Source organism: Diaphorina citri, unplaced genomic scaffold, assembly GCF_000475195.1.
Source record: "Diaphorina citri unplaced genomic scaffold, Diaci psyllid genome assembly version 1.1 scaffold357, whole genome shotgun sequence".
Taxonomy (NCBI): Eukaryota; Metazoa; Arthropoda; class Insecta; order Hemiptera; family Psyllidae; genus Diaphorina; species Diaphorina citri.
Window position 1 is genome coordinate 175,799 of NW_007377792.1, and position 14,476 is coordinate 190,274.

Sequence of the window (14,476 nt, forward strand, 5' to 3'; positions counted from 1 at the left end):
AAGCTGTGACAGAAAATTATCAAATTATCGATTGATTAAATTGTTCGATTAATCGATTCCATAAGATGGTTTTCTTATACCGTTCCATTTTGTGTGTGTGTGTTGACTTTGTGCTATTTAAATTTGCTAGTGTTGGTACATACCTAGTACATACGTCTTCTTCTTTTTAGCTATAATAATTTTTGCTTCGAAAAAATAATAATAATAAAAAATAATAATAACAATAATTAATAATAATTTTTCAGCCTTACCAAGGACACATTATTCCCCCCCCCCCCCGAGTACCGTCCATACACATTGTATGAACCTAAAAGAGCGTTTGGTGTAAATAAAAATTGAGAAAATAGGTACTCTTTATTTATTTACCATATTTCGCGGGAATCTTCATTTTTTTTTGTCGATTTTTTTTTTCTACTTCAAGGAAAAATATTTGTCAGAAAAAATACCTTTACTTGAAACAATTTAACAACTTCTCTTGCCATAAACAACGGAAGGCATCAAACCATCTTGTGCCAAGATGTTGTCTTCAATTTCCCCATGTTTTCTCGCAACATTCTAACTAACTCCATCAACTTGTCTACTCGTCACAATATTGTCGGTCTCTAACAAGTTCATCTCGTGACCATTGTCTAAAATTGTCCATTCGCGGCATCAAACCATCTTATTGTGCCAAGATGTTGTCTTCAATTTCCCCATGTTTTCTCGCAACATTCTAACTAACTCCATCAACTTGTCTACTTGTCACAATATTGTCGGTCTCTAACAAGTTCATCTCGTGACCATTGTCTAAAATTGTTCATTTGCTCATATCGTGCCCGGATTGGTTCGTCAAAACCTACGTGTGGTTAACGTAAGATGTAGGTCTCTTTTCTTTTGAATAGGTACCCATATTGATGGTGTATGATGTTCTTCACATCTTCACAATGGGTTAACATAATGAGAAAACCACGAAGTGTCTACTTTAAGTACCCTCACCACCATGATTCTAGTTCTTTGTTGTTTTATCTACTTGGGCTGGGCCTTCTCTTGACTTAAGAGTTTAAGTTAGTTCTTCTTTGCCTCCTATGAATTGATACAGGGTTATTCTGAAACCAAGAACTAAAATTTATTTATGGTAAAAGCATTAAGGAGTAGCATCCAGCTAGTGGAAAACCCTTTTTGTGAAAACCTGCATTGAAAATCCTATAGTCATGATACTGGTAGGCAATTGCTCCAAAAAGGAACAAAAACTCAATTTTAAATATTATCTTGGTAATAATAAACATTTTTTTTTTTTTTTTTTTTTTTTACACTAATCTCTTCAAGAAGTACCCTCACCACCATGATTCTAGTTCTTTGTTGTTTTATCTACTTGGGCTGGGCCTTCTCTTGACTAGAGTTTAAGTTCTTCTTTGCCTCCTATGAATTGATACAGGATTATTCCAAAACCATGGGCTGAAATTTCTTTATGACAACAAAACTTCAAGTTGTAAGTAGTAGCATCTAGCTAGCGGAATACTCTCTCTGTGAAAACCTATAATAAAATCCTATTCTCATAACCCTGGTAGACAATTGCTCCAAAAAGGAATTAAAACTTAAATTTAAATACAATTTTGGTAAAAAGATAAACAAAGAAATTTTATGACACTATCTCTTCAAACGTATCTGTTGCGTTCATAGTGTCTAGCTGTCTAATATGCTTCTTATTCTCTTTCATAAGTTAGGTGTACCTGAAGTTTGTCTTTCTTCAGTTCTCGTCCTCTCACTAATCTTACCAAGTTGTTCTCTTCTACAATGCCCTGTAAGTCATGTGCTCGTAGAGTACTGGTAGGTACTTCTACTTCTGCATTCCAAATAGGAAAAGTTGCCTAAGTAGGTAAACCAAATTATGTGCTTCGATTGTTTCCAAAAGTTTCTGGTTTAACTTTTTCTCTTCATTTCCTCCAATAAAGAGCATTAAATTTATTGACGGGGTCTCCTGAGACGACTTAACTTTGTAAAGTCTTTATTACAGAGTACCGATAACTGGTTCTGACAATGGAAATTGAAATGAGTTCCACGACACATTTTTACATAGGTACGTGTATATTAGATCATTAATATAGGTATAAATACCCTTTTTATGCTCGCCAAATACATACCTAAGGTCTGCCTCCATTAAACTCTTTTGTCAATTGCTGGATATAACCTTCGCTTATTACTTTGTGCTTTTTCAGTAGGTACCTACCTGAGTGTGTACGTACATTTTTCTCTGCATCACCCCCAAGCTATTAAATTCGTTCACAAATGCAGATACATATGTAATAAACTTTTTCTCGTTCTCATTTCGACCAAAAGGTCTCCTGACCATAGCAACAATAAGACGCTGAAAACACATCTGCAGAAACCACTGGCCTGTTTACTTTCGATTACATTATGTTTAGGGAACCTATACAATGTAATGAGAAAGTCTCGGAATAGGGTCGAATTTACAAAAACGGGTGGTAAATTGGAAATATACATATGTTTCCCTGGTCGAAAAAAGTGACTTCTGCCCATGGTCAGTACACACATATGTACAATCCTACATGTTCTCCAAAAAATCAGTTCAGGGTCAAAAATATTTGACATTATAACTTTCAGTGCATACATAACATAACTTAATAGAAAGTTGTGTGATGGTCACACAAGATTTTTGCAACCTCTGTACATACCTGGTCTTAGGCTGATTTTTTTAGTGCTCCATGAACGGCTTCAAATTCCAAAGGATGTCAGGTACACTGTGTGGATGACATACGACCTAAAATTGACAATCAATTTGGAATTAATATAGGTTTTTACAGTTAACTTTCTGGAAGGAATGTGGCATTCTTGATGACATACGACCTAAAATTGACAATCAATTTGGAATTAATATAGGTTTTTACAGTTAACTTTCTGGAAGGAATGTGGCATTCTTTTCTCTTGGAGAACTTGATTTTTGGTTTTCAGGAGTTGTCTTGCTTTTGCCTTTTCAATTTAAAACTTGGAGGTTTTTTTCATTTTACTTTCTTTATTACTGTACGCAAAAGGTTCACTGTCATGATTACGTGACAATGCTGATGGTAGCCCTATACGACTTTACGCACGTACTTCTACATTGAACCAGTTAATTACATCATCATTACTAAGTATCTTCTGAAGATCTTATACACACAGCATTTGTACTGGTTATTGTCATGATTACGTGACAATGCTGATGGTAGCACTATACGACTTTACCCACGTACTTCTACATTAATTACATCATCATTACTAAGTATCTTCTGAAGATCTTATACACACAGCATTTGTACTGGTTAATTATTGTTAATTGTCTTTTTCAAATGAATATCTAAATCGCTCGGTGATTGCTATTAATGGGCGAGTGAACTTGACGCAATCTCTAGAATATTTATAGTCTCAGAGATTAATAATGTATGAGAGAGAAATTCAATTTATCAGATTTAGAAGCTGAGCTCCAGTTGGGTTCAAGGAGTCATGGACCGGTTTTATATTTTATTCCACGTCACAGCGTTGCCGCGTCTTGCTATGTCTCTTTCTCCTTCTATCTCTACTAACGTTGCTATGTCTCCTTCTCCTTCTACTCAACTATAACTTTGCTTTGCTTATATCTTGTACTTTGTTCTTATGCTTATCTTACTATGTTTTCTGTATCCGATTTAAATTATAGCCTGAAGTATACCAAGTACTTATTTTTACGTTGAACCTGTTATTAAAAAAGGCAACTTAAATTGGCACATTTGAAATTGTTTCTGACGCAGACTATAACCTATACAGATGTACAAAGACCCGCAATAATCAATAATCATTTCTAATTTGATTTTACTTTTGTTTGTTTCAGGTATATCCACTCCAAGGAAAAACCATTCAAATGTGGGGAATGTGGCAAAGGATTCTGTCAATCCAGGACTCTCGCTGTACACAAAATCCTTCACTTGGAAGAATCTCCTCACAAATGTCCTGTATGTAGTCGTAGTTTCAATCAGAGATCGAATCTGACAGAACGATAATAGAAGTTGAATCTATGAAATATCATACCCGACCAATGTCACATGCATGTATACAGGATCCTCTTTACTATTCAGGGTCCTCTATTCTTTTAATTTACTTTCTGTGTCCGCTTTGAGAAAAAAACATGTCAGATACTCTTCTTTCCATACTCTGCAACATGTCGCATCATTTGCCAACACCAGGGCTACTTCAATGCAGGTAGCAGCACCTACATTTAATTTGGACAGTAGAACGATAATAGAAGTTGAATCTATGAAATATCATACCCGACCAATGTCACATGCATGTATACAGGATCATTTTTACTATTCAGGGTCCTCTATTCCTTTACTTTACTTTCTGTGTCCGCTTTGAGAAAAAAACATGTCAGATACTCTCCTTTCCATACTCTGCAACATGTCGCATCATTTGCCAACACCAGGGCTACTTCAATGCAGGTAGCAGCACCTACATTTAATTTGGACAGACGAGAATTGTGTCAGGAATTCTAAAGTTCCTTTATGATAGCTTTGTATCATTAAAATGGCCTGCTAATCTTTGGTTCGAGCCCCACGTTCGGCGTCAAATTTTAAATGTTATAGCCCGTTTCAACATACGAGCAATATTTTAAGTTAGTACGTGCTTATACCGAGATATTGTCATTTCTATCTCTACACCCTATTACGTATCTATGTATTTATATCTACCTCTATTTCAACTAGGTAGTTCTACAAATTGAAAAGTTCTTATGACACAAAATAAGTGCCTATCATTAGATATGTATATGTAATTAGCTCTATTCATTGGTATATCCTTGATATGGTTAGCAATGTCTAGTAACCGTGCAGCATATATGTACAATCGTAGCTAATTTCATATCGGTCTTGTTTTGGACCATTTATGTGTTGGGCTGAATAGAAATCTGCGGAATATAACGGGATTTTGAAAGTGTAGTGTGTACTACTGTTATAGGTATCTACTGTCAAGCACTTGAATTTCGTTATGCTGTAGAGCCCGGTACAAATGTTACTATATTGTTTCTCCCAACTTGGTCTTCTAACCAGGTCTTTCTACAGATGATCATGCAACCTGATGGTCTTACGACAAATCGTGACGCGTTTATGCAAAATTTGCACAAATTTCAGGTTTAAACGAATGAGATTTGCTCAAATATCCCGGACACATGCAACGATTTGACGAAAGACCAGGTTACAAGACCATCTCTCCAAAGACCAATTTACAATGTTGGCAGACTTGTAGTAGCTTGTGTAACGGGCTCAAATATGTAATCTATGTCTATAAAGTCCGACTGTTCTAGATGATAAGGTCCCCGGGCTGGCGTAACTTACTGATAAATTTATTCGACTGGGACAGACCTGGGACCTGGCAGACTACGTACATCGTACAATGCCATGTCTGTTCATTCTTCAGCCATAGTTGTTTTTACATGCAGACACACTCGATGCATTGAATTCTGCTAACTGTACAGTGTACACAAACTACAGTGTTGCGCTCTCGTATGGTTCAAACATAAATTAGTCAAGTTTATTAGTTACCTGTGACAAGTGACGCTTCTTGTCTCGTACTTCTGATCACCAGCGAACTTTTCTGTATTAGCTGATTGCCTGCAGAGACTCGAAATAATTAAAGATGTCTGACACTCTGAAAAGGATGAATGAAAAGAAAAAGAGTTCACCTCATCGTCAATTTAAAAGGGAATTGGAAAACAGAAACAAAGGTCTGTCAGAGGCTGCTTTCTGATTCCTCCCTAACATTAGTGTAATTTTGGCGTCTTTGGCACAAATTTACAAGGTCCTTCTGGATTCTTCATTGGGTTTTTACGCCATACTAAGTACTCATTGTTAAATGTATCTTCTTCTCCCATATCAGAGAGGCACTTTTGATATTTAATATGGAAATTAAGTAGATAATAATATTAATGATACATTAAAGCATTAAAGAAAATAGTCGCTCTTAATAACATACATCCATCCGAACGTTTTTTCAATCGGATCAAGTTGCTGGTATTAATTTAGAACCTTGACCAAATGAATTATAATATTTTATCCGGCAAAATTTCCGCCAAACTCTAGCAGACAAGATGATCTGTGACGGTAAATTAATAATAATCTTATAAAATAGAATTAAAATCGGGGATTAATTTTTGAAGCGAGAAGGTTTAATGTCACTCGAGTGGAAGATAAATGTTGCCTTAACGAACCTTCTTAAGAAGATCAAGTTCCTTTATAAAGTTTACAAGTACATTAGTTATGAGATCTTTGCAGCGACTGAAAAATCAAAATTTCTTACGGCTTATACAAGCTGTATTGTTGGCACACCCAATTTAGAATTTATCATGTAGATATGCACATTGTTCACTCTAAATTAGATATGGGGGAAAGGATCACAAAACTAGGACCTGCTTTACTTGAAGTAGTAAAAACCAAATAATGCAAGTGTACACCACTAAACTTATATTCTGGGAAAGGAATATTACCAATAGTTAACTGAGTAAACTATTTAGCAAAGTTTCAAGTGTTCTAGTTTTTGTGAGTAAATAAAACTCCGGATGGGAGACATCAACATTCGTGAAATTCGTCAGGAGCTTCAAATATTTGTGTTTCCATTCCAAAAGAATTTCTCAGCGTTGTTTCAAATTAATTTGTTGCTGGGGTTTTTGATGCCAATTATGGTCCGAATAAGGTTTCCAGTTTTGTATTTGTATCATTAAAAATATATATTGTGTTCGAAAACAACAGACTTGCCAGGATCCTTGTCAATCACACTTCCGTCATCATGATGAATATGATGAGAATGACTGCTAGAAATCAGGGACGGTGGACAGATGGCACCTGATGGAGAATTTTTAGCTTTAAATGTGCGGTATCTTGGTACCTATGTTTTGTTTCAATTGTGTGGAAAAAAAACTTTGATCATCTACTTTTATATGTAGGTATAGGAAATGAACCATCAAGAATATTCTAATCCAGAGAAAAAGGCTGTAGTTGTAGGCAATCCTTAGGTGGGTACTTCTCCAAAATTCCCTAATTCAATGCCTGAAGTCAGAAAACATGTAGGTACCTACATAGTAAATTCTTTTCTTGCCATTTTGCTTGCCCAGTTTTTTTAGCCCGTCCTTCCTTTATTACTACGATAGTAATAAAAAAAGGTATAAGGCTATTGTATTCGCTTCGGTGTCGTCTGTCTGTCGGTCTGTCCCTATAGAAGGACTTATTCAAACCTGGTCGACGTATATATCAAATTAAAGGTCTTTTTACCAGGTAATGGATGGATGACTTAAACTATTGTGTGAGTGTAATGTTGTTGGGTCGACACTGAGTTTATCCATTCATAATGAAAACCAAGATTGAACACTGAGCGCTCAGATGAGATCACTGTATTACTGATACACTCGAGTTGAAACCCATTCGACTGACATCACTGTTTTTACTGCTACAGAAGTTTCTTTGATTGTGTGAGTGTAATGTTGTTGGGTCGACACTGAGTTTATCAATTCATAATGAAAACCAAGATTGAACACTGAGCTCTCAGATGAGATCACTGTATTACTGATACACTCGAGTTGAAACCCATTCGACTGACATCACTGTTTTTACTGCTACAGAAGTTTCTTTATCTTGTTCCAAACATGTTTCATGTCTCTGAAATCTTCAATTCTTTCTCCATAAATAATTAAGATTAATCCTGATTGGTTGCATGCAGTGTCAGTGTTTGTCCAATAGATTCAACCTTTAGCTCTTAGTAAAAACATCAAAGGCACCATTACCACTGGGCCCCAATTTAAGAGCAGATATAAGAGCATTCATCTGTGTACAAGCTCCACCACTGGCATTGTCTAAATCTAACTTGTTGCTCATTATTTTAATTTTGAAAGTTTACAATACAGTAAACGGTTGATTTTTGGACATGGACATTTACCTACGTATATATGTAGGTATATAAAGTCAAATATTTTTTCATAAGGAGATTTAGAGGTAATTAATCTCTATTTGGGAATGATAAATGTACTTATAGTGTTTCCCAAGTGATCTCATCAGTTTTGACTTAATCAAGAGAACACCTTCCTCATCATTTTGTTGATGGGTAGGGTCGTTTCTTAGGTTAGATTATGTAGGTCTTCAATACTGACCACAGCTTTCTGAATACTTCAAGAATGGTATACTTTTTTGCTGTAGGTGTAGGTTACTGATCAATTCTTTTACAAGGAACAACAATTAGGTAAGCAAAAAATGCTTACTTTTTTGCTCACTTAACTCTGAAGCAGCTGTTGAGTGGTACCTGTGACGTAACAATTGATAAACAAATTTAATAGGCACTTGGGTAAAATTACCTGTACCTCCTGAACCATTAAAAACGTCCCCATTGATAAGTAGGTAGGTACTTCCCTACCTATACACAAACTACAGTGTTGCGCTCTCGTATGGTTCAAACATAAATTAGTCAAGTTTATTAGTTACCTGTGACAAGTGACGCTTCTTGTCTCGTACTTCTGATCACCAGCGAACTTTTCTGTATTAGCTGATTGCCTGCAGAGACTCGAAATAATTAAAGATGTCTGACACTCTGAAAAGGATGAATGAAAAGAAAAAGAGTTCACCTCATCGTAGGATGGATGACTTAAACCTTATATTGGGAATAAAGGGAGAACGGGCTCTAGTCTTGATTTTAAATCATTGCATGAAAGTAAAATCGAAAAATCAAATCAAGAATAATAATAAACTGAATATTAAACAAATTAGGTAGGTACAAGGTACATAAGTACTGATTTTCTTTTATCACGATCGAATAAACTATGGGCTAAAAAAATCTCGGAGGGACGGGCCCAGCTTGTTCCTCCCAGAGTTGAATTCTGAAATGATATACATACCTAGTTAGATACATAAGTATAGGTAGCTATAAAAAATACGTTTTCGTTCATTTATATCTTTCTGCCATTGTTGTTTTAAAAACTTCCATTGTTCTTTTTTGTAAAAAAATTGCTAAAAGTTTTTAAAAAAATATTGAGAGTAGATTTTATTTAACTCTTTGTTATTATTATTTTTATTACCTACCATCTACAAGGGTACGTACTATTCGTAGTCTTGTTTTGTTGTTTTCAATTTGAAGTTATCTTCTTCTGCTCCTTCTTCATGACTTCCAAACTGAACGTGAGAAAGAATTTTTCACTGCTATAAATTTCAAAATTATTATACAATCGAACTAAAAAACGTCCAAGTTGATGTTTAACTATAATTATATAATATGTACATCTACTGTTTACCTTATTTAGAGGCAAAGCACTTACCTACCTAACTGATGTCTGATGTGGAGTTCGCTACTCATTAATGTTTAACTATAATATGTACATCTACTGTTTACCTTATTTAGAGGCAAAGCACTTACCTACCTAACTGATGTCTGATGTGGAGTTCGCTACTCATTCCACAAATTGCTTTGTCGATTTATTACACTGAAGAAATATGCTGTAAGTGATTTCATTGCCATCAAGTGACTCAGTGAGAATTGGCCGTATTGACCAATGTGGGTGAGGTTGTAGGGTAAGTGTACCATTTATTCGCCCACTTAAAAAACGTACCATTTATTGGCCCACCTGCCCACATTTATTTTTCTAATTTTTGTGAAGTGATTTCATTGCCATCAAGTGACTCAGTGAGAATTGGCCGTATTGACCAATGTGGGTGAGGTTGTATACAACCTGAGCACTGGCACATTTAATGTTTTTGGTGATAAACCAGGAGAGTTATTTCTTGCTTTTTTTCGTTGGATTCAGAGCATTGGCTTTTATTACGCCAAAATGACTGCCAGTTACTAATTTAATATCATAAATTAATTTTTTCAAGAAGAGCATATTACAACTGAGATGGACCGCGACACATTGAAATATGACACACTTATTATTCTGAAGGATCCTGTTGATAAACTCACATAGACACAGAGGGCACATAGAAGCAAACGTATATACCTGAGCACTGGCACATTTAATGTTTTTGGTGATAAACCAGGAGAGTTATTTCTTGCTTTTTTTCGTTGGGTTCAGAGCATTGGCTTTTATTATGCCAAAATGACTGCCAGTTACTAATTTAATATAATAAATTTTTTCAAGAAGAGCATATTACAACTGAGATGGACCGCGATACATTGAAATATGACACACTTATTATTCTGAAGGATCCTGTTGATAAACTCACATAGACACAGAGGGCACATAGAAGCAAACGTATATGGCTACATTTTAAAACCTTTCAATGGTGTTGAATGCGTGAGACTCAGCGCTTTGAATGCCAGCATTACAGTGGAGATACATGCTTTTTAATAATACCCAACAACTTTCAGAGAGAAATTCAATAGTGTTCATAATAGAACGAAGAACCTGAAAGAACAAAACGACCTCCAAAAATTCTTTGAATGCCCCACGCCCCCGTTCAAAGATAAAGTGTTGTAACATTCTCATATCCGGAATCTGACTCTATCACGGACCTTGTTTAAAGCTTCTTTAGAAAAAACTCATAAAACACATAAAATTCCAAATTTAATGAAACTGGAAGCATACCTGTTATAGTTGAGAGTACCAGTAGACTCTGGTAGCCAGATCAGGAGCCAGATTATGTATACTATTAGACCTATAAACCTATTAGGCTTCTAAGCCTATCAACCAAACTAAAGAATTTCCAGAGGCTATTTTTAAAAACCTACTACCTATTCTTTTTCATTAAGTCGCTGCGCTGCGTTGGATGCAATGAACATTTTTGTTGTAAGTAAAACTGAAATTAAAGAAGATACCGCAAGGCTCAGATCCTAATTGCACAGTTTACAACTCAAACTTTATAGTTGGCGCTTTTTAGGAACGCGGATTTTTATGTCCATCTTCATAACTATACCTACCCATCATGTCCAAACATGGCTAAATCTATCTACAGTAAAATCAAAGAACAATGTTTCTGCTTGCTAAGATCTTTTTAGAAACAATCTTGGAGGGCAGAACTTTGAAAAGGACTCCATAACTGCGACCAATAGAAAGTAGAAAGCAATATAGCGAAAGCAATTTGCACGAATAAAATGATAATTTCTTACTATCACCAACACAAAAAGCGGTGTTGTTTTCGTTCTTGTAGCCTACAAGATGTTAATCAAGGATCAATTTTGAAATGCAAGAAACACTCAGAATGTAGATAATTAAAACTATAACAGGTTGGCAAAATTTCAAAGCAAAGAAGGCTTAGGGCAGTAATAGCATCAGCTATAATGAATCTACTCAATTAGTCTGGAAATTAATAACTAAACTAAACTGAAGCTATACGTATAATTATTACGAGTATGTAGGTACTAAAAGTTTTATCATGAGAGCTTAAATGTTCAAATGGTATTTTCTGTAGTAATTATTATTTGCAAAAGGGGCTTAGATGTGTACCTTCCCATTCTAAAACAACTTTATACTCAGGTTCTGTGGAAGTATGTACGGATATGCCTCATGGAAACATATGTTTACGTATTCCCCTCATGTTCAGAGAAGCTTGTGTAATGTTTAGAAACATGCTCTGTGTAGAAACATGTTCATTACTTAGGGCTATTAGTGCACACCTATATCAAGTTCATTTTCCTTCGATATAAAACATCTATTCATGAATAAAGTGATTGGTTATGTTAATGTTATTGGTGAAACGCCTTCACCATATAATTGTGTCATAAAGGCATTTGGAAAGATAATTAAAACTATAACAGGTTGGCAAAATTTCAAAGCAAAGAAGGCTTAGGGCAGTAATAGCATCAGCTATAATGAATCTACTCAATTAGTCTGGAAATTAATAACTAAACTAAACTGAAGCTATACGTATAATTATTACGAGTATGTAGGTACTAAAAGTTTTATCATGAGAGCTTAAATGTTCAAATGGTATTTTCTGTAGTAATTATTATTTGCAAAAGGGGCTTAGATGTGTACCTTCCCATTCTAAAACAACTTTATACTCAGGTTCTGTGGAAGTATGTACGGATATGCCTCATGGAAACATATGTTTACGTATTCCCCTCATGTTCAGAGAAGCTCGTGTAATGTTTAGAAACATGCTCTGTGTAGAAACATGTTCATTACTTAGGGCTATTAGTGCACACCTATATCAAGTTCATTTTCCTTCGATATAAAATATCTATCTATTCATGAATAAAGTGATTGGTTATGTTAATGTTATTGGTGAAACGCCTTCACCATATAATTGTGTCATAAAGGCATTTGGAAACCATCATCTACGATAGTTCAATCATATTCCTATGGAACATCTTTTGAACTTGCGAATTGTTTGACTACTATTAGGCACTTCTCAAAATAAATCTCTTTTGCTATTTCGTTTACTTTGATAAATTAATGTACAGCTTCTATTCATATTTAAATTGAGCATCGTACCTATCTTAGTTTATACTAGAACCTCGAATCTGAAGACACATCTCCTGACACACACAGATCATAAACCATACGAGTGCAATTCTTGTGGCAAAGTTTTCCGTCGTAATTGTGACCTGCGACGTCATGCATTGACCCATGCCGTGGGAGATGTTCCTCCTGAGAGTAGCTTGGCAGAGTCTATCGGCTCCTTGAAGAGAGATAACCTCCCTCCTGCCCCTTCACCCACCGGTAGTCAATCCTCTGAGGACATTGAGATAGAGAGAACGCCGTCTGAGGAGCGCAGTCTAGAGCCAAGTGATATGCTAGGACGTCGGTCACGTTCCCGTACGCCTTCACCTCCACTAAGATCACACTCTCCTATTTCTATCTTCCGCAGACATCAGTCTCCTTCTCCTATTGGAATTTACCGGCGACATTCTCAATCCCCCCAGCCGGCACATAGCTCCTCCATACCATTCCGACATCACTCCCCTATGTATCGACAAGCGTCCCCCTCTCCCCTTCCTCTTTATCGTAATCAATCCCATTCCCCTGTCCGTATTTATCGCCATCACTCGCCATCCCCTGTTCCCATCTTTAGACGACAGTCACCCTCCACACAAAGACGTCGTAGTCCTTCTCCTAACTCTACGAAATGTCATCATCAAGATAACATTTCTAATATACCCATCTCATATACGATGCGACCTCCTGATCTTCAACCCAAACTCAAAGTTCGGCGTGATTTAATAGCGCAAGCTGCGGCAGCAGCCAGTGATCAAAATAGTTCCATCGGTATATTCCAAAGAAGAATTCCTGAGCCGCCCGACATTCGATCTAGCACTCTGTTTTCTTCCGAGAGCAAAGTATCTCCGGTATCTTGTGTCAAGTCAGAACTGCCACGCTTATCAAGCCATGACCAAGAGGAAGAAGAAACCCCTCCCACCCCTGTGCCGCCTCCACCACCGCCGAAAAAGCATGGTTTTAGCATCGAAGATATCATGCGACGCTAGTTAAGTGTGGGGCTTGTGATCTCAGTAATTTGTGATTCAATTTTTAGTAAATTTTAATTCAACTTTGGCGAAAAGGACTGAGCGTCCACCCTTGGTATTGCAACCTCAGTCTCCAATCTGTCGTTCTGTAGGCGCTGGGCCTTACGCTTCTGATACCTACTTACTAAATAAGAAAATAAATAATACATTTGTAAGCATTATTTCATGTATTTTGTACAGGTTCTGTGGAAGTATGTACGGATATGCCTCATGGAAACATATGTTTACGTATTCCCCTCATGTTCAGAGAAGCTCGTGTAATGTTTAGAAACATGCTCTGTGTAGAAACATGTTCATTACTTAGGGCTATTAGTGCACACCTATATCAAGTTCATTTTCCTTCGATATAAAATATCTATCTATTCATGAATAAAGTGATTGGTTATGTTAATGTTATTGGTGAAACGCCTTCACCATATAATTGTGTCATAAAGGCATTTGGAAACCTTAGGTACAGCTTATATAGGCTGTATTGTTGGCACACCTAATTTATCATGTAGATATGCACATTGTTCACTCTATATTAGATATAGGGGAAAGGATCACAAAACTAGGACCTGCTTTACTTGAAGTAGTAAAAACCAAATAATTAAACTGAGGTAGTGAATGTTGAAATTTCCATGCATACCGACGGAAAGCAAGTGTACACCATTTATATTTTGGGAAAGGAATATTACCAATAGTTAACTAAGTAAACTATTTAGCAAAGTTTCAAGTGTTCTAATTTTTCTGATTAAATAAAACTCCGGATGAACTAGAACCAAACCTCTTGTCTTTGAATCATGGGACGTACGTATGTAGATTTGTGTCCTTTAATTCTCTATTCATACAAGTTCTGAAAAGAGCTTAAATTTTATGATAGGTACATATCTGTCATATACTAATGAATATTTCTTCAGAGTCGAAAAACCTCCTAGGTGGCATAGCTACGAAATCTCTGTTGGACCACGTGCATCAAAAATGTTTAACCTGAGGCTGAAATTAGTTCATTAATTTGGCAACACCCAACCCTAAATTATTCAAAACAGTATGAATG

General features: G+C 36.1%; 1 protein-coding gene across 1 annotated transcript in view; it reads left to right on the forward strand.

Annotated features, from left to right (window-relative positions):
• The window catches only part of LOC103507992 (zinc finger protein 628), a 31,400-nt gene extending 17,799 nt beyond the window's left edge, over nucleotides 1-13,601 (forward strand). The window contains exons 3-4 of the mRNA XM_017443560.2: nucleotides 3,842-3,995; nucleotides 12,439-13,601. Coding sequence (XP_017299049.1) covers nucleotides 3,842-3,995; nucleotides 12,439-13,401 — 1,117 coding nt within the window. The 3' untranslated portion in view covers nucleotides 13,402-13,601. The remainder of the gene's footprint in view (nucleotides 1-3,841; nucleotides 3,996-12,438) is intronic.
• The last annotated feature ends 875 nt before the right edge of the window (nucleotides 13,602-14,476 follow it).